Consider the following 19,130-nt stretch of genomic DNA (forward strand, 5'->3'; position numbering starts at 1 on the left):
TAAGTTGTTGTTGTTGTTTAAGTTGTTGTTGTTGTTGTTTAAGTTGTTGTTGTTGTTGTTTAAGTTGTTGTTGTTGTTGTTGTTGTTGTTGTTGTTGTTGTTGTTGTTGTTGTTGTTGTTGTTGTTGTTGTTGTTATGGGCGCGCCTTTACTGCTTTGTGCTTGGTGAAGAGTTGAGCGACAAGGTCATGGGTGACAATGTGGGCTGATGTGGGCTGATGTACTCATGCATTCTTCCCTCACGCCCACCTTCACACTCCCCTGCAACTGCTTGTGTTGTCACCCCCACCCCACCAGCGACACCATCTGCGACCTTGGCGGCGCGAGCGAGCTGGCCAACTACGGCGAGTACTCCGGCGCACCAAGGTACGTGAATAAGAGAGGGTGTGTGTGTGTGCGATTTGTTTCTTCCTCTTCCTCTTCCACTTGTTTCTGTTGTTCCTCTTGTTCCTCCGCCTTCCTCCGCCTTCCTGTCGCTCCTCACACGCACACACACACGCACGCACACACACACACACACACACACACACACACGCACGCACACACACATACACACACACACACACACACACACACACACACACACACGCACGCACACACACACACACACACACACACACACACACACACACACACACGCATGCCGGTGTGTAGCGAGTCGCAGACGTTTGAGTACGCCAAGACCATCCTGTCTCTCATGACCAGGGAGGCGCACCCTGACGGCAAGGTGCTGATTATTGGCGGTGGCATTGCCAACTTTACCAACGTGGCGTCCACGTTCAAGGGCATCATCCGTGCGCTGGATGAGTACCACGGCATCTTGCACGAGCAGAAGGTCAAGATCTTCGTGCGCCGCGGTGGTCCAAACTTCCAGGTGCGCGTCTCTGCTTGTGTGCCCGCGTGTTGGTGTTCCAGTTCTGGCACCTGATACAACCTCACCAGGACCTCCTCACTATCACCACCACCACCACCACTTGCCCACCTGCCACCTCCCCACTACCACCTTGCAGGAGGGTCTCAAGTGCATGCGCGACGCCGGCGAGCGGCTTGGCCTGGACATCCATGTGTACGGCCCGGAGCTGCACATGACCTCCATCGTCGCCATGGCCCTGGGCCTCAAGAAGCCAGACCCAACCACCCTCGAGGAGAGCTTCATGACCAACTTGATGGCGACAACCTCGGACAGCACCACGCCGGCGCAGCAGCCGGCCGTCCACGCCCCACCAAGTGAGCGCACCTGCTCTCTGCCTCGCCCCCTGTGTGCACTTGTGTGCACGTGGGTGTGTGCACTTGTGGGTGTGTGCACATGTGTACGTGTGTATATGTGTATGTACGCATGTGTGTATGTGCGTGTTGATGCTGTCGTCTGTGTTGTTGTGTGCGGCCTTCTCATTCTCTGTTGCGCTTGGCGTCGCTGCTGTGTGTGCAGAGTCTGTGCAGGCGGAGCCGACCAAGGGCAGCGACTACAAGCCGCTCTTCACCAACAAGACCCGCGCCCTCTTCTTCGGCATGCAGCCTCGCGCCTGCCAGGGTATGCTCGCTCTGCAATGGTTGCGTCTGAGTTGTTGGGTTTCCCCACATCCCCTGCAACATTGAATTGAGATTTGCAAACACACACACACACACACGTATTGCACACACACGTATTGCACACACAAACACACACACACACAATCACACAATCACACACTCACTCACTCGCTCAAATGCCGCACGCCTTCTGCCCTCGGATTTGTTGTAACCCCACATGATGGTTGCAGGCATGCTTGACTTTGACTACTGCTGCAAGCGCGAAAAGGGCTCTGTTGCGGGCATGATCTACCCCTTCAGCGGCAACCACTCCCAGAAGTTCTACTGGGGCACGAAGGAAGTCCTCATCCCCGTCTACCAGGTAACACACACACACACACACACACACACACACACACAATCCTGAATAGCTGTCATGTTCCCGCGCACATGTTCAAGTATTGCACATGCGCACTTGCATTGAATTACATCAAGACTGATACAACATGCTCACATTGCTTTTCCTCCGTGACGGTGACTGTTGTTCACTTGTCTTCTCTCTCCGCTCCCCCAACACATTGGCTGCTGTCAGAAAATGGAGGAGGCGATGGCGAAGAACCCAGATGTGGACGTGCTTATCAACTTTGCGTCGCTGCGGTCTGCATACGACAGCACGCTGGCTGCGCTCCAGTTCCCGCAGATCAAGGTGATTGCGATCATTGCCGAGGGCATTCCCGAGCACCTGACCCGCCTTCTCATCAAGGAGGCGAACGCACGCGGCGTCACCATCATCGGGCCTGCCACCGTACGTTCGCAAGGGAGAGGGGGGACAGGAGTGGGGATGGAGTGGAGGGATGATGCATGGGTGTGGGCAAGTGTGCATGTGCTGGAGTGGGCATGTGCTGGAGTGGGCATGTGCTGGAGGGTGCATGTGTCATTCCGTTTGTTTGCGATGCGCTTCTTGTTTCGTGAATCCCGCGCAGATGCAACGCACGCACATACGCTGGCTTCTTCGCCTCGCATAACCCACCGCCACCACCACCACCACTGCCGTCACCATGTGCAGGTTGGCGGGATCAAGCCCGGGTGCTTCAAGATTGGCAACACGGGCGGCATGATTGACAACATCATCTCCGCCAAGCTGTACCGCCCGGGCAGCGTCGCGTATGTGTCGCGTTCTGGCGGCATGTCCAACGAGCTCAACAACATCATCTCCCGCAACTCCAACGGCGTGTACGAGGGCGTTGCCATTGGCGGCGACCGCTATCCCGGCTCAACCTTCATGGACCACCTCCTCCGCTACCAGGTGCTGCTGCCGTTGTTGTTGTTGTTATTGTTATTGTTGTTGTTGTTTAAGTTGTTGTTGTTGTCGTCGTCGTCGTCATCTGTCGTTGTCATTGTCGCAATTGCCTTCACCCAACCTCGCTCGTGGCATTGACTGCTGCGCTGTTGTGGGCACCGTCTGTGCCTCATCTCCATTGGGACCACACCATCAGTGTCCACTGGTCCTCCAATCGCACAGCCTCACGTTTGTCACATGCTGCGTTTTTTTTTTTTTTTTTGTTTTTCGCTTGTGTGTGCTTGTGTGCATGTGTGCAGGATGATCCGGATGCGAAGGTGCTTGTGCTCCTTGGCGAAGTTGGCGGCATCGAGGAATACGCCATGTACGAACGTGTCTGATGCGACGTGATGGGATGTGTTCGAGTGGGCAGCCCCCCCCCCTTCTTTGTGTGTTCGTATGTGTGTGCGTGCGTACTCATGTGCAGGTGTATGAGCGGTTGCAACTGTTGTGTTGTTGCGCACTACATTGACTGACGCGTTGGCTCACACGACGACACGACTTCACGCCATTTGTGGTGCAGCTGCGAGGCGCTCAAGTCGAGCCGCATCAACAAGCCGCTCATTGCCTGGTGCATCGGCACCTGCGCCAAGATGTTCTCCTCAGACGTACGTTACACCCGCAACAGTTGCCAGTGCAGCCCCGCTTGCTTTGCAAGCCGTTGTGTTCTGCGCATGCGATAGCATGCTGTTCCTTATGCCCGCCCCTTGTTATTTTTCCCTCCCTGTCACTGTTGTTGTTGTTTAAAGTTGTTGTTGTTTAAGTTGTTTAAGTTGTTGTTGTTGTTTAAGTTGTTTAAGTTGTTGTTGTTGTTTAAGTTGTTGTTGTTGCTGTTGTTCCCATGGGTGTACGTCTGCTTGTCATGCGTTGACGTATGTACATTCACGCATTCGCCCTCATCTCCGCATCTATCCCTCCTCACTGCTGCCTGCCTGGCCCTTATCTTGCCTCTACAGGTGCAGTTTGGCCACGCTGGTGCGAGTGCCCACAGCGACCGCGAGACGGCGCTTGCCAAGAACAAGGCCCTCAGGGAGGCCGGCGCACTCGTCCCAGAGAGGTGCCAAGAAGTGATGTTGGTGCTGTCGTGGTGGTGTCCTTGTGGCATCCAGTGTGTTCATGTGTGCGTGTGTGTTCATGTGCGTGTGTGTTTATGTGAATGTTGATCTTGTCCAGTCGCATCTTTCCAGAACGCGCCTTGGTTCTCATGCATGGTGTGCGTGCTTGCCACTTGCCACTTGCCGTTACCAGCTTTGACACGCTTGGTGAGCTGATCCACAAGACGTACTCGGAGCTTGTTGCTTCGGGCGTCATCCTCGTCAAGCCTGAGCCCGCCCCGCCAAAGGTCCCCATCGACTACAAGTGGGCCGCGGTACGTAGCATGTGTGGATTGTTTGCTTGTGTGTGTGTGTACACGTGTTGCGCTTTGCTTGCTTGGCTCGTATTTTTGTTTGCTTGCTCCTGTGTTGTGCTTGTTGGCTTTGTGAACACCTGTTTTGCTGTCTGCTTCTGTATGTCTTCTCTCCCCAACCTTCATCCCGTCTCTCTCTCTCTCTCTCTCTCTCTCTCTCTCTCTCCTCCCAATCCACGTGTTATGCCTCGTATCCCCCCTCCCTGCCACGCCGCAGGAGCTTGGCCTGATCCGCAAGTCGGCCAACTTTGTGTCGTCCATCAGCGACGAGCGCGGAGAGGAGCTGCTGTATGCGGGCATGCCCATCACCGCCGTCTTCAAGGAGAACATTGGCATTGGCGGCGTCATCTCTCTCCTCTGGTTCCAGCGCAGGTCCGCCCCATGGCACTTGAAGAAAGATACGCGGGGGGGGGGGAGGGAATGGTGCACGGTCGTGTCATGGTGTGATTGCGTGATGGGGCGTGTGTATTTGTGCATTTGAGATCGGTGTGTGTGTGTGTGTGTGATGGCTAAGAATGACACAGCTCACCATGGTAAACACTCACTCCCAACGTACACAGGCTGCCTGACTATGCGTGCAAGTTCATCGAGATGGCGCTGATGGTGACGGCCGACCACGGTCCTGCCGTGTCTGGCGCTCACAACACCATCGTTGCAGGTGTGCGCACTACATTGCATACGTGCTCCACTCCTTCCCTTGCTTGTGGCGCTCTTGGTTTGCTGGCTTCAGCCTGCATTTGTGCGTTGCCGGTACCCTATCATCGCTCACTCTGTGGACGTGTGTGTGTGTGTGTGTGTGAATGCAGCTCGCGCCGGCAAGGATCTTGTGTCGTCCCTCTGCTCTGGTCTCCTCACCATCGTAAGCCAGATCAGACATACACACACACATGTGCATGTACACTTGAACCTCCATTCACCAATTCCAACTTCCACATACTCTTTTCATCTGTGCGGTTGCTCCCCCCTCCCGCGTAAATCCCCACCTTCCTCTCCCACCGCCACTGCTCACCCTCTGCTCGCCATTCACTGTCCACGACGCCAGGGCGACCGGTTTGGCGGTGCGCTTGATGGGGCTGCCCGCATGTTCTCGGAGGCGTACGACGCCGGCCTCAGCCCGCGCGATTTCGTCGACTCGATGCGCCGCCAGCACCGCCTCATCATGGGCATTGGTACGCACGATGCCGAGGAGGAGAGGGGCGGGGGGAGACTCGTCTTGGTCCTTGCGTTCACACACGTCTTCTCTCATATGCGTCCCATCACACACACATATTCACACGCACACATTCACACACACACGCATTCATACACTCACACACATTCACACATTCACACATTCACATTCACACACACACACACACACTCACACACACACACACACACACACACTCACACTCACACACACACAACGCGCGACAGGCCACAAGGTGAAGAGCCTGACGAACCCTGACATGCGGGTTGTGATCATGAAGGAGTTTGTGCAGGAGCACTTCCCCAAGACGCCCCTTCTCGATTACGCTCTCGAGGTAACGCACACCAACCAATACACAACGCGCATGTGCAGACCACACGCACGCAGCACCAACCAAGCACACACCAAGTGCAAGTTCCTCTTCTTGTGTGTCCCTAGTTGCGGTTGTCCGCTCACATTCGTGCGTTGCCCCCGACCCCCGTATCTCTGCTTTCTCCGGCGCACTCTGCACCGAAAATGGCCAGGTTGAGAAGATCACGACTGCCAAGAAGACCAACCTGATTCTGAACGTGGACGGCGTCATCGCTGTTGCCTTTGTCGATCTTCTTCGCGAATGCGTAAGTGATGGCAGCCAGGCCGATATCGGGAGGGAGTTGTGGTTGCGTGCCTTTCGCTTTGCTGCCTGACGTGCTATTCCTGTGCAGCGTGCCAGTGGTGTTTCTACTTTGGTTGTTCCGCCAACCTCTTGTCAGTGGCTGCGCTCGCATGCGGTCCTCAACTCGCTCACACACGACGACATCACCCTCCTTGTCACACACACACACACACACACACACACACACACACACACACACACACACACACACACACACACACACACACACAATCCTGGTTCGCCTTGATCGTCTCCGTCCTTGTGCGTCACCAGGGTGCGTTCACCATGGAGGAGGCCAACGACTACATCCAGATGGGTGGCCTGAATGCGCTGTTTGTGCTTGGTCGCACCACGGGCTTCATTGGGCACTACCTTGACCAGCGCCGCCTCAAGCAAGGGCTCTACCGCCACCCGTGGGACGACATTGCCTACCTCTCCCGCCCCCAGGACGGCAGCCAGTAACTTGCCTGCTGACCGACGCCACTGGGCTCAACTGCACGCATGGATGGATGGATGGATGTTCGTGTGCGTGTGTTTGTGTGTCATGAATGACAGCGTGTGTGGATTGTTCCTGTCTTCCTCGTTTTGCACCACTGTTCTGTTTCCACTTTGTTTCTGTTTCGTTTCTTTGTTGATGCAAGTTCTCTGCTTCACAAGTGGATGACTGCTTGTCGTCGTATCCTTCCTTGAACACAAGAACGATGAAGCAAGACGTCCAACAACGTGCACCATGCAACAAACACAATGATGATGTGATGTGAAAATGTGACAGGAGGGCCAACACCACCACAACACCAACACCAACACCAACACCAACACCAACACCAACACCAACACCACAAGTTTGAAGATTTGTTGTTGGCATTTTCGCACAATTTTCGCAGGCGCACGATGGCATATCGACCGCCCCACCACCACAACCACAGCAGGGAAGGTGGTGGCAGTGGCAGCAGCAGCAGCAGCTGGGGCAGTGGGCCTCCTGCGCCACACCACCAGCACCACCACTCGCCATATCGACCACCATCGTTTTCCCACAGCAGACAGTCCCATCCACCACCACACCACCAGCACCACCATGAACACCGACCGCCACACAGCCCGTTCTCCCACAGGCGCCCGCCGTATCCGCACCACGACTCGCCACAGCACCACCACCAGCAACACCACCACCAACAGTATGACTCGCCACGCGCCCAAAGGCGATGGTGAGTCGAAGCCCCTGTGCTCTCATGTTCAAGCCAGTTCAGAGACCTTCCCACCCAATGTGTTGGTCACAGCATGTCGATAGCAATGATGATGATGAGGACGATGAGGATGAGAATGATGAGGACGATGATGATGATGATGATGATGAGGATGAGGATGAGGATGACCATGTTGCTTGGCAGTCCAACAACACCTTGCTTTTGGTGCCTTTGATGCCTGCCACCACTGGGTTGCGCGCACGTCTGTGACATGCGATAGTGTGGCTCACGTGTTCTTCGCGCACCACTGCTCCGCCTTTGCTTGCATGTGTTGGTTGTGTATGAAGGAGTGAAAGTCACATGCGAATGCCCCATCCAGGGTCCGTATTGTCATCGCCGGCAGCGGTTCACTCACCTGCGGGGCCAAGGCGATGGCAGGACGCAAAAAGGCGCAACAGCACCAGCGATGGAGCGAATGTGCGTATCCCTCTGGGTGCTTGTTTTCAGCACGCGTGCAACTCTTCTTGCTGCCTAATCCAATGTTCTCAGCGCGTTGCTGGTGCTGGTGCCAATGCTGCATGGACGTTGTAGTTTCAAACACACCTTTACATGCTGCTGACGTGGAGCACTGGCTACTCACTGCTTACACTTACTTACGTTTGTTGCAACGCTCGTGTCCACCTTGGTTTTGCACTGCATGTCTGAGTAGAAATGGACGGTTCACACAGACTCGAGAACGGGCAGGACTTACTACTTCAACACAGAAACGCGCACGTCACAATGGCACAAACCGGCGGTACGTTCAGCCTTTCTGTGTGACGATGGCCTCCTCCCCCTCAGTCGCTTTGCCCTCCATGAACTTGCCCACCATGCACTTGTGTGTGTGTGTGTATGTGTTTGTGTTTGTGTTTGTTCTGTATCGCTTGCAGCTGCTCACGTGTCAGCTGTGCATGCCGTGACTTTGCTTGCTTGCTTGTTATCGTCGTGCTGCGTCTCGCGGGCACGGCGGCTGGACTGCACAGGAGCTGCATGAGGACGGGAGCGGCGAGCCCACCCCGAAGCGGCCGCCGCCGTCGGTGGTTGACTCACCGGATATGGCGGGCGTGCGACGCACCGTGTCCATGCCAGCCTCGTTCTCGCCCGTGGGGCCAGCAAACACCATGTCACCAGCACAACCTTCCCCATTATCTACCCCACTAGACCAGGTGTGTATATGTGCGTGTGTGTATGGGTGTGTGTTAGTTGCTGGTTGTAACTGTATCTGTGCCTGCGTACTCGTGTCTCGTTTACAATTCACGATCCACGATCCACAACCAACCAACCAACCACCACAACCACCACAAACACCACCACCACAAACACCACCACCACCACCACCACCACCCCCCCCCAACCCAAATACCCACCACCGCGTCTCTTTTCATCTGACAGCCGAATGCGCGGGAGCCGACGCCTGTCGATCTGCTTGTTGAGGCGACAATGGCCGGGTTTTCCGAAACGCAGCAGCTGTGGGCGCGCGAGCTTGATGTGGCCGTGCACGCCACGCGCCAGCGTGTCTTGGAGCGCTGTCGTGCCCGTCTCGAACACAGATCACGTGTTGGATCAATGTCCTGACGCTGCCTTTTTGTTGTTGTTGTTGTTGTTGTTGTTGTTGTTGTTGTTGTTGTTGTTGTTGTTGTGTGTGTGTGTGTGTGTGTGTGTGTGTGTGTGTGTGTGTGTGTGTGTGCAGCCACACCTGCCCTGCTGCTCTCCCATGTGTTCATGCGCCTGTTTGCTGTATATCAACCCCCTCCCCCCCCTTTGCCTGTTTGTGTCTGTTGTCGTGTATTTGTTCCTCCCTTCGTCCGTCCCTCTCAAATTGCGACTAGTTACTGCTCTCTCTTTCCCGTGCTGCATGCATGCATGTGTGGGTGTGCGTGCTTGCTCGTGTGCGCACGCAGAAACACGGCACTGAATACACCAATGACGACATTTGTCTGGACACGCGTACGCGCATTCATTCATTCATTGATTGGGCGGGTGTTGCTGTCACACGGGTACAACTACGCGGCAGATGGAGCCGAGCCAGATTCGTGGGAGACAGATGACACAGCAAAGACATCAGGTCAAAGACGAAGAACACCACTGGGACGCAACAAGCACGAGCACACGTGCGCGCGTGCCTGACAGCAAGCATGGCGATTGTATTTGACAACACAAATGTATGTCCTCACGAGAGAGAGAGAGAGAGAGAGAGAGAGAGAGAGAGAGAGAGAGAGAGAGAGAGAGAGAGAGAGAGACTGTGTGTGTGTGCGAGTGTGTGCGAGTGTGTGCGAGTGTGTGCGCGTGTGCAAGTGTGTGCAAGTGTGTGCGAGTGTGCGTGCGTGTGCGAGTGTGTGTGTTCGTGTTCGTGTGTGCGTTGCAGAGTAACATATCGGCATTGTGCACAGCAAACAAAGATATTCAAAGCAAGTGAAGAAAACAATGACGATGAGCCACTGAGTGTGAGCGTGGGCGTGTCTTAATCGGAGAATTCTGCATCTGACCCGGAGCCACCACTCGTGGCATCGCTCGCACCACCATCATCATCATCATCATCATCGTCGTCGTCGTCATCATCGTCGTCATCATCGTCATCATCACTGCTGTCCTCGCCCGATGATGACGAGAAGTCGTCGTCACTGCTCTGCTGCGCGGCTGTTGGTGGCGGCGGCGGCACGCCCGCTGTTGCGCCACCGGTGCCCTCCTCCATTGGCGCATCAGGGTCGCTGGGCAGCAGAGGTGGCGTGGTGTGAGTATGGTGGTGGTGGTGGTGGTTGTGGGGGGGGGAGGATGTGATGGTGTGATGGTGTGAATGGTGGTGGTGTGAGCAATGGCGGGGAGACCAGGCCTTTAGAGCCACAAAACACGGCGCAATGTGCGAAGGCGCTTGTACGTATGCAAGCAACACAACTCACTGCAACAAAGCGCAGCCCCCCGGCCTCCGAACACATGACACGGTGCGACGCAACTCAACACAACACGACGCAACAGAAAAATACAAGTGTGGACTCACTCGAGGAGGTCGCCGCTCATGCCCGTTTCGCGCTCCAGCTTGCCCTTGACGGCCTGTGGATGCACACCGTAGTTGAGCATCTGGAAGTAACGCTTGAGGATGGGATGGTTTTTGCGGGCCACCGTGGCCGCGCCCGCTGGTGCAGCAGGCGCTTCACCCTCACCAGTCGCTGTGCCCGGCTGCTGCTCTGCTGGGGCTGATGGCGCTTGCGCTTGTGCTGGTTGTGCTGGTTGCTGTGATTGTTGTTGTTGTTGTTGTTGTTGTTGTTGTTGTTGTTGTTGTTGTTGTGATTGTTGTTGTTGTTGTGGTTGCGACTGTTGTGTTTGTGTCTGTTGGTGAGCTGGCGTCTCTGTTGTGGACACGTATGTCTCTCCCGTCACACTCTCCAGGCCCTTGATCGAGGCCAGCTGAACGAGCAAGCAAGTGTGTGTGAGTGAGTGAGTAAGTGTGTGAGCGAGTGAGTGAGTGAGTGTGTGCATGCGCGTATGGGTGAGTGCGTGAGTGAATGTGTGAGTGAGTGAGTGGGCAAGACTGTCTGTGGTTGTGTGTGCTTGTCAACGAGAAAACATGTGAAATGTAGCTTGTTGCTCGAACAAACACAAGCAAGCCAGTTCAAAAAAAGTACCTTGTCCTCGAGAATGGACGTTGTGATTTGCAAGCGCTGGAGGCGAAAGGAGACATCCGACAGTTTCTGTTCCGGAGACACGCACACGAAGGGGCACATGCACATGGTGGGTCAATGCCAATGGGCGCAACGCATGCAGTATGTCGCAGCGCGACCCCAGCCAGAGGCAAACAGACAGACAGACAGACAGACAGACAAACAAACAGACAGACGGATACGCACACTCACACTCATACTCACAGACAAAGACAGACAGACAGACACACACACACACGCACACACACCTCTTCGCAGACTGAGGAAAAATGGTTGAGAAAGCTTGTGGTCGATGTGACAAAGTCGTTGATGTATGCCAGCGTGCGTCGATGCTCCAGTGCATCCAACTAATGCAACAGTATGAGTGCAAGAAGTTTCGCATGTGGATGTGTGTGCGTGTGTGGGTGGGTGTGCATGTGCGGGTGTGTGTTTCAAGAGCAGAGAAGAGGCAAGCGTGAGTCGAGGGAACAGCAGTTGCCAGGTAACTGCAACTGATGCAAAGGTGTGGGCAAAGAACACCAACAAATCGCGTGCAGGCAACAAGGCAAGGCTGTGGGCAGGACGCACCGTGTTGAAGTCGATGCCAGCGACCAAGAAGTCAACCTGATGCGCCATCTCCGCTGTTGTCGTTCGATGGGATGGGGGTTTGGAGATGGTGGTGGTTGTGGAGAAATGGTTGGAAACATTCACAATAATTCGGCAATCCAAACACGGTGAGGATGACGATGAAGTGCTGGGATCGGCGTTCTGCTGCAGCGGCAGCGGCGGCAGCGCTTGTGGTCGCGTGTGCATTGGCAGCCCAAGCTGTGGTGTTGCTACCTTCCACAGAAGCAGCTGGCGTGGTGGATGTGGAGGCTTCATCTCGCGATGCTGTCTCGCTGACCGGATTCTGCACTGGTGAGTCGTGTTTGTTGTCTGTCTTTGTGTTGGTGGGGGTGTTCCCTTGAACGTCAATGTGACACGGATCAAACCTCGCTGCAGCCATGCGCACATTCATTTGTATGTCACGCTCCACTGTATTGCTCCTTCACTCCACTCAAGGAACGTCCATGTACAACGCGACGTTCTGCAACGACAACTCGACATGCTGCCCCTACAAGTGGAGTCCCAACGGGTGAGCAGCATGCCCTGCATCACCATGCACACGCATGGGCGTGCTATGCACTGTATGTACACACACACACACACACACACACACATACACACACACGCACGCACGCACACACACACACACACACACACACACACCTTCACCCACTTTCACATACACACACATACACTTTCACACTCACACACACACGCCACATGCTTCATCACTATGCTTGCGCATGTCTGCATTGACTGTCGAGGTACTTGCTTTGATGTTCGTTCACACGCTGTGTAGCATACCGATTCTCACTTCCACTGGTGTGCGCGTACCACCCCTCCCCCTCTTGAAACCCACACAGGTATGGCTGCTGCACCATGCCCAACGCCGTGTGCTGCTCCAATGGCTACACTTGCTGTCCAGAGGGAACCGAATGCCGGGACTCTGGAACCAGCTGGGATGTGATCACATCTTGCGTTCCAAAGCAGGTGCCAGGCGGCGGTGCAGCCGCCACCCGTCAAGATGGAGCAGTCACGGGGAAACAGGTGTGCAAGATCGGCATCTCGCGACCCTTCAACCAGACCAAGAAGAAGTGTCTCATCATCGGCGACAGCGTTTCCATCGGGTACTGTCCAGTGCGTGTTGTGCAGGTTTGTTGTGTGTATTGTGCTGTGCAAATGTGCGTGGTGGTGGGTTCCTGACAGTCGTTTGGATGTACTCCCATGGTTCATGCAACACGCGCGTCGGTGACATTTCAAAAACGCTGCCCTCACCGACCGCTGCTTTGCCCCACCCACGTCCTGCAGCTACACGCCCTATGTGGCGGAGCAGCTTGCTGACATCTGCGATGTGCAGCACAGCCCCAACAGCGGCGATGGTGGTTCGTCCATGTGTGTATGTGTATATGTGTGCGTGTGTGTGTGTGTCCTGTGACTTGTACCGCGATGACTGCTGACAACTTAGGAAGGCAGTAGACACCTCTACAAAACAGTGGCCACACCAGCGCACCGCAATTCGATGACACTCCTATCGCTGCTTTCCCCCTCATTACATTATCGCATTGTTGGCGTTTCTGTAGGGGCGTGCGAGACTGCGTATGGACTGCAGTGCCTGGAGTATTTTCTCACGTCCTCCTCCGGCCACCCGATCCACCCGGATTTCATCATGTTTAATTGGGGTGCGTGCGTGCGTGTGTGTGTGTGTGCGTGTGTGTGTGTGTGTGTGTGTGTGTGTGTGTGTGTGTGTGTGTGTGTGTGTGTGTGTGTGTGTGTGCACTTTGTGCATGTCTCTCTTGTCCAATGATGCTTTCGAACATTCTGCCGCTTCTATGCCCCTTCCTTCGCTCATCTTCACCTGATGGCCATTCATTCCATGCATGCGAGTAAGCAAGCAAGCAATTCCGTGATCTCAATGATGACCACAACCGCGCATGTGTGCTGTGCTCCCTTATGGGTGTGTATTCCGCAGGATTGCACAACCAGGTGGCCAACAACGCCACGCCCGTGCCTGGGCAGAGCGGGCGCCAAGAAGACTATATTGGGCCATTGACTGCCATTACGCAGCGGCTGCTGCAGACCAACGCCACGCTGCTGTTTGCCATCACCTCTCCTGAGCTGTGTAGTGTTGAGCAGGATGACATTGTGTTGCGCTTGAACAAGCAAGCCATCGCACTCATGCGCTCCCACAGCATCCCCACAGTCAACCTCCATTCCGCAGTCAGTGCCCATGGCCCTGCTGTATGTGTGTGTGTGTGCACTTGTGTGTGCGTGTGTGCACTTGTGTGTGTGTGTGTGTGTGTGTGCACGTGTGTGTGTGCACGTGTGTGTGTGTGCACGTGTGTGTGTGTGTGTGTGTGTGTGTGTGTGTGTGTGTGTGTGTGTGTGTGTGTGTGTACTATTTGTACCATGTGCCTTTTGCATGTCGAGACGTGTGTACCTCTGCGACCTGCTGCCTGCTGCCACAACAGCTGAAACCCTCACGGCAGCCATTCCTTCCATTCTTCGCTCTGCCTGCAGATTGTCAACAAGTGCGGGCCTGTGCCGCAGTCAGAATGCTTTGGGCAACAAGGTGTGCACGTGCAACTTCCATCAACACCACAACACACCAGCTTGCTCGCCGTTCTACTTTCACTCATGTCGCTGTACCACACTGATGACCAGACTGCCGCTGCCACTGCCATTCTCACACACTGTTCCCCCCGCCATCATGCTATCCACGCGACCAGGGTGCTGGTGCCCGCACTGCCCGCCTGGCTACGAATGGCTGGCACAGTCAACCATCTCCCCAGCTATTCGAGCGCTTCTCCTCCAATCCTGACACCACCGCCCACAACCACGCAATCCCAGATGCTTGCTCAGACATGCATCCAGCTGCCATCCTTTGCTTGTGTTACACACCACAGCCCTTTCTTTCTCTTGAGCCAATGTGCGCCAGTGCTTGCTGCCTTGAGGAACATGTCATGTTCGCACGGGTTGCACAGCAGCTTGCTTGCTTGTCATTTGTGGTGGTCCTTCCATCCAAAAACCAAAACGCAATGATGATGATGATGAGGATGACAACACGGACGATTGTGAACCGCCAGTGGCAGTCGTCATGGTGGTGGTGGTGGTGGTGTGCGCGGAGGTGTCTGGGCGGTGGCAGGGCCTGCCAGTACACGCAGCGTGGGCCACGGCGACAGATGCGCCTGTGGGATCAGGTGGTGTCCTCTGTTCGCGGTGGGCCACCGCGCGCAGAGCGGATGCTCGGATACACGATGACCTGTGGCACCAAGTCATGGACCGATGAATACCACTGGCTCAGCGACCTCGCCAACGCCGATGTACAAGCGCAGCTCCGCCGCGAAGAACGGTGCACTGCTCGTTGCCTGTGTGTGTGTGTGTGTGTGTGTGTGTGTGTGTGTGTGTGTGTGTGTGTGTGTGTGTGTGTGTGTGTGTGTGTCGTGCGTGCGTGTGTGTGTGTGTGTGTGTGTGTGTGTGTGTGTGTGTGTGTGTGAATATCTAATGTGCACGTCCTGTCCGCTTCCTTCATCTCCTGTGTGATATGCATTCTCTCAATGCGCACATGTCCAGGTACGCGAAGAAGGTGTTGCTGAAGCCAGCTGGAAGGCTCTTGGACCAGCTGCTGCGAGAGCTGTACCCACAGGCGTGAGTCCCATTCATCCTCCACCCATCATCACCCATTTCCACTCGTCTTTCTTTCCGGCTGTCTGCTCATGCGCCCTGCCTCACATTCGTGCCATCATGCTCGCCCTGGTCCCCTCACACAAACACCCAGGCACCAAGATCCTGACGCGGATGCTCCCGCCGATGATGCTGCTCCCACGACACGCTTGAATGGCTACGCCTATGACACTGTCGTTGATGCGGACGGCTCACTGGTGCGTTCAACGCTGTGTGGCTTTCCTTGCTCTGCACAACACCATCCTCTGTCACCCCGCCCCCCTCGTCGCCTCGAACCTCGAACCTACATTCGCTCACACATGCATGTCACATGCCCCAAGGTGGAGGTGCGGCGGCGTGTCACCGAGAACGGACTTGGACCCCAGGAAGTCGTACTGCACCACGGCACGCTGGCGCAAGTGCTTGGCGCAGACAGCATCGCAATCAGGTGTAGTGTTCGTGACTCTGGCAACAAAGTCATTGCCCTTGTGCAGCCGTGTGTGTGTGTGTGTGCATGTAATGTGCGTGTGTGTGTGTTCAATCTCGTTCACGCATGTGCTGGCATCACCTCACTGCTGCAGTTCGTTGAAGATATCACCATCCAACAAGCTGGCCGCGTGCGTGGTGGCACACCCTGACGCCGCCAATGCGACGTCGCTGGTCGTGTTTGCCCTGCCGTGTACCACCAACAACACCAACACCACCAACACCAGCACCAGCAGCAGCGGCAATGCTCGTAAGCATGTGCGAGCGGGCGACGCAATGGACATTGTGGTGCGTGTCGATGGTGCAGTGAACATGGAGTTTGGATTTGAGGGCGGCAACGACTGCATCCTGTACACCATCGCAGACAATCTCAAGTAGGACGCATGTGTGTACGTGAATTCATGTGTGTGTGTGTGCGTGCGTGTGTGTGTGTGTGCGTGTGTGTGTGTGTGCGTGTGTGTACGTGTGTGTATGCGTATTGACGAAGCCGCATGTACGTGTTGGGTGAAGCTACCTGCATGTGTTGGTGTGAACGGTGGCCGAGGTATCATGAAGTTGAGCTCACCAGCGTGTGGCACACACACACACACACTCTCTCTCACTCTCACGTTTGTGCCTGTGGTTCGTTCGTGCACGTCGCTCTAGCCGCCCAAGTTCGCTGTATCGCTTAGATCTGACGGACGCGAGTGCGCAGCCGTCACTTCTCCAGCACGACCCCGATCCCCGCTTCTTTCTGGACATCTCCATGACCAAGGTGCCGTAGAGATGTGTATTTGTGCGTGTGTGTGAGTGTGTGTGTGAGTGAGTGAGTGTGTATGTGTGTGAGTGTGTGAGCGAGTGAGTGAGCGTGTGCGTGAGGGCGTGAGTGAGTGAGTGTGTGTGAGTGTGTGCGTGAGTGTGTGAGTGAGTGAGTGAGTGAGTGAGCATGTGAGTGTGTGTGTGTGTGAGTGTGTGAGTGAGTGGGTGAGTGAGCATGTGAGTGTGTGTTGACATTTCGGTGCATTGCCCATCTCAGTGTGTGTTTGCTGCTGCTTCTGTTACTTTTGCCTTTGCAACTCGTTTAGGATGGCAAGTACTTGACACTGAATGCCAACAGCAAGACCACATCGGAGGTGGCTGCACTGCGCACGGACAAGGCGCTCACTGATGGCGCTGTCGTCCTCTGCCCACGTGGCGACTGCCACTACTTTGTCGAGGTGGGATGAGATGTTGCACACGCGGTATGAAGCGCATCAGCCCGCGCCTCTTTCCTCGCATGCTGGTTCGCTCACGCTGCTTTTGGACCCACAACACTCTCACGTGTGCCCATATGAGGCAGCATGCTGGTGACAGCTTCTACGTTGTGACGGACGCTGACGGTGCAGACAACTACAAGGTGTGCCGCGCGCCGGCCAACAACCCAACGAAACCAAACTGGATTGACGTGCTTCCATCAAGGTTAGTGTGTGCTCTCGTGAGAGTGTGTGTATTTGCGTGTGTGTATTTGCGCGTGTGTATTTGCGTGTGTGTATGTGTGTGTGTGTATGTGCGTGTGTGTATGTGCGTGTGTGTATGTATGTATGTGTATTTGCGCGTGTATGCGCATGTATGCGCGTGTACACTTTTGTGCATCAAGCGCCCGCGTTTTCTGCTTCATTGATATTTGAAGCATTCACATTAACGGATCACGTCCACATCCCACTCTACTTCATGACATGCACGAAAGCGATGAGGTCATCATTGAGGATGGCGAGATGTTCCACAACCACCTCATTCTCTTCCAGCGGTCAAAGCAGGTGCGCCCGTCTCTCAACTGACACACTTGCTGCCCCAACGCTGACTTGCAGTCTCCACAAACATTGGTGTGTTGTCAACCTCACGACTCACACACACACATGTACTGATGCGTGTGCACATGTGTGGGGCTGTCTCGCTCGGCAAGTAGGGTGATCCTTTCATCAGAGTGCTGGCACTGGACACCAACACGACACATGACATTCAGCTACCAGAGGTCAAGACGTGGTGGTGCTCTGCCTATGCGTGCGCGCGTGTGCATATGTGCGTGGTGTTGTGTGCACTGCGTAGTTTGCACCAGAACAGAGTCGTGTGATCTGCTCTCCCACGCTGCATCCTTGCCTTGCCTGCCTGTCGTGCCGAAAACGCACTCCGTCTCACGCATTGATGATTGCGGCGTTCACATCGCATTGCAGGACGAGCGCGTGGGTGTCATTACGTCTCTCGCCAACCCCAACTTTGACGATACGCGTGTGCGGTTTTCCGTGAGCACGCCGCTGCAGCCGCGAATCGAGTACACGTACGACCTCGCTGTAAGTCAACACACCGATGTTGCAGTGACAATGGTGACAGTTCACTTCCTTGCGACAACCCACATCACACGCGCGTTGGCTTGATTGGTTGCTGATTCATGACTGCGCTTGTTCGTGCACAGAGCCGCCGGCTATGGGAGGAGTACAGGGAACAGCTTGATGCCACGACTGCGTTCGACCCGTCCCTTGTACGGCACTGCCTGTGCAGATTGCGTGTGCATGTGCATGTGTACGTGTTTGTACGGCAAGGTGTCTGTTCGTTTCTGCACGTGTGTGTGTGTGTGCGACTGGTGCATTGATGCACATTTTTGTGTGTGCGTGTGCAGTTTGTGTGCGAGCGGCTGTGGGCGCCCAGCCGCGAAGACGCCAACGTCTTCATCCCAATGACCGTTGGTGAGGACCCGCTGTGAGACGACTAATGTGTGTGGGAGAGTGAGTGAGTGAGTGAGTGAGTGAGTGAGTGAGTGAGTGAGTGAGTGAGTGAGTGAGTGAGTGAGTGAGTGAGTGAGTGAGTGAGTGAGTGAGTGAGTGAGAGTGTGTGCACTTGCGAATGCCTGTGCCAGCTCAACCAATCTCAACCCTCATTCTGTTTGCAAACCCACCATCTTTCATGATGCTTGCATCATCAGTTCGCGGCAAAAACTGCCACGAAGACGGATCCCGGCCGCTGCTGGCAATTGCGTACGGCGCATATGGTGAAAAAGTCCACACAGGTGTGCTAACATTCACGAATGAATTACACACACACATGTGGGTAATGTTGGTGGTTAACATGCTACGATTGGTTGCCGTTTCGTTATTGACTGACTGACTCTGGTGGCCATTTGCAGATTATTCCCAGCGGCTGGTGCCACTGCTCGCCCGTGGCTGGAGCGTCGCCTTTTGTCACGTCCGCGGTGGAGGTGTGTGTGTGTGTGTGTGTGTGTGTGTGTGTGTGTGTGTGTGTGTGTGTGTGTGTGTGTGTGTGTGTGTGTGTGTGTGTGTGTGTGTGTGTCAGAGAAAGAATGCTTATCTTTTCTTCAGATTGCTTGGGGTTCCATATAGGGAATTCCTCTCTCTTGGACGGCCATTCTACAGCCGTTTCCCCTCCGTATTGGAGTGGGGCCATGTGAATT

At 55.0% G+C, this 19,130-nt stretch overlaps 7 protein-coding genes across 7 annotated transcripts in view; 6 read left to right on the forward strand and 1 right to left on the reverse strand.

Annotated features, from left to right (window-relative positions):
* PTSG_09520 (acly protein) overlaps positions 1-6,856 on the forward strand; it is a 9,132-nt gene extending 2,276 nt beyond the window's left edge. The window contains exons 8-25 of the mRNA XM_004989893.1: positions 297-365; positions 654-873; positions 1,010-1,226; positions 1,429-1,530; positions 1,760-1,890; positions 2,101-2,313; positions 2,575-2,814; positions 3,108-3,172; positions 3,371-3,455; positions 3,804-3,904; positions 4,096-4,216; positions 4,473-4,627; positions 4,816-4,913; positions 5,062-5,114; positions 5,298-5,424; positions 5,672-5,778; positions 5,969-6,061; positions 6,373-6,856. Coding sequence (XP_004989950.1) covers positions 297-365; positions 654-873; positions 1,010-1,226; positions 1,429-1,530; positions 1,760-1,890; positions 2,101-2,313; positions 2,575-2,814; positions 3,108-3,172; positions 3,371-3,455; positions 3,804-3,904; positions 4,096-4,216; positions 4,473-4,627; positions 4,816-4,913; positions 5,062-5,114; positions 5,298-5,424; positions 5,672-5,778; positions 5,969-6,061; positions 6,373-6,561 — 2,386 coding nt within the window. The 3' untranslated portion in view covers positions 6,562-6,856. The remainder of the gene's footprint in view (positions 1-296; positions 366-653; positions 874-1,009; positions 1,227-1,428; positions 1,531-1,759; positions 1,891-2,100; positions 2,314-2,574; positions 2,815-3,107; positions 3,173-3,370; positions 3,456-3,803; positions 3,905-4,095; positions 4,217-4,472; positions 4,628-4,815; positions 4,914-5,061; positions 5,115-5,297; positions 5,425-5,671; positions 5,779-5,968; positions 6,062-6,372) is intronic.
* Positions 6,857-6,990: 134 nt separating this feature from the next.
* PTSG_09521 (uncharacterized protein) lies at positions 6,991-8,937 on the forward strand (the record flags this gene model as incomplete). Its single annotated transcript, XM_004989894.1, has 5 exons — positions 6,991-7,304; positions 7,631-7,760; positions 7,993-8,079; positions 8,306-8,488; positions 8,715-8,937. 5 exons carry the CDS (start codon positions 6,991-6,993, stop codon positions 8,895-8,897), a joined length of 897 nt encoding a protein of 298 aa, XP_004989951.1. The 3' UTR covers positions 8,898-8,937.
* Positions 8,938-9,783: 846 nt separating this feature from the next.
* PTSG_09522 (uncharacterized protein) lies at positions 9,784-11,641 on the reverse strand (the record flags this gene model as incomplete). The annotated part of the gene is made up of 5 exons (XM_004989895.1): positions 11,546-11,641; positions 11,227-11,325; positions 10,943-11,008; positions 10,318-10,724; positions 9,784-10,030 (listed from the first exon to the last, which is right to left on the reverse strand). Exons 1-5 carry the CDS (start codon positions 11,591-11,593, stop codon positions 9,784-9,786), a joined length of 867 nt encoding a protein of 288 aa, XP_004989952.1. The 5' UTR covers positions 11,594-11,641.
* Positions 11,642-11,675: 34 nt separating this feature from the next.
* PTSG_09523 (uncharacterized protein) lies at positions 11,676-14,642 on the forward strand. The gene is made up of 8 exons (XM_004989896.1): positions 11,676-11,875; positions 12,020-12,092; positions 12,427-12,690; positions 12,872-12,945; positions 13,144-13,242; positions 13,533-13,780; positions 14,081-14,132; positions 14,290-14,642. Exons 1-8 carry the CDS (start codon positions 11,698-11,700, stop codon positions 14,379-14,381), a joined length of 1,080 nt encoding a protein of 359 aa, XP_004989953.1. The 5' UTR covers positions 11,676-11,697; the 3' UTR covers positions 14,382-14,642.
* Positions 14,643-14,678: 36 nt separating this feature from the next.
* PTSG_09524 (uncharacterized protein) lies at positions 14,679-16,914 on the forward strand (the record flags this gene model as incomplete). The annotated part of the gene is made up of 7 exons (XM_004989897.1): positions 14,679-14,912; positions 15,134-15,208; positions 15,339-15,441; positions 15,565-15,671; positions 15,805-16,083; positions 16,355-16,463; positions 16,774-16,914. Exons 1-7 carry the CDS (start codon positions 14,743-14,745, stop codon positions 16,912-16,914), a joined length of 984 nt encoding a protein of 327 aa, XP_004989954.1. The 5' UTR covers positions 14,679-14,742.
* A 104-nt stretch (positions 16,915-17,018) lies between these two features.
* On the forward strand, positions 17,019-18,425 carry PTSG_09525 (uncharacterized protein; the record flags this gene model as incomplete). Its single annotated transcript, XM_004989898.1, has 6 exons — positions 17,019-17,146; positions 17,415-17,484; positions 17,634-17,699; positions 17,899-18,015; positions 18,138-18,203; positions 18,342-18,425. 6 exons carry the CDS (start codon positions 17,019-17,021, stop codon positions 18,423-18,425), a joined length of 531 nt encoding a protein of 176 aa, XP_004989955.1.
* A 200-nt stretch (positions 18,426-18,625) lies between these two features.
* The window catches only part of PTSG_09526 (uncharacterized protein), a gene marked incomplete at its 5' end in the record, with an annotated part of 2,284 nt that continues 1,779 nt past the window's right edge, over positions 18,626-19,130 (forward strand). The window contains 2 exons of the mRNA XM_004989899.1: positions 18,626-18,728; positions 18,846-18,917. Of these exons, the coding sequence (XP_004989956.1) occupies positions 18,626-18,728; positions 18,846-18,917 (175 nt within the window). The remainder of the gene's footprint in view (positions 18,729-18,845; positions 18,918-19,130) is intronic.

This window comes from Salpingoeca rosetta (genome assembly GCF_000188695.1).
Source record: "Salpingoeca rosetta unplaced genomic scaffold supercont1.26, whole genome shotgun sequence".
Taxonomy (NCBI): domain Eukaryota; class Choanoflagellata; order Craspedida; family Salpingoecidae; genus Salpingoeca; species Salpingoeca rosetta.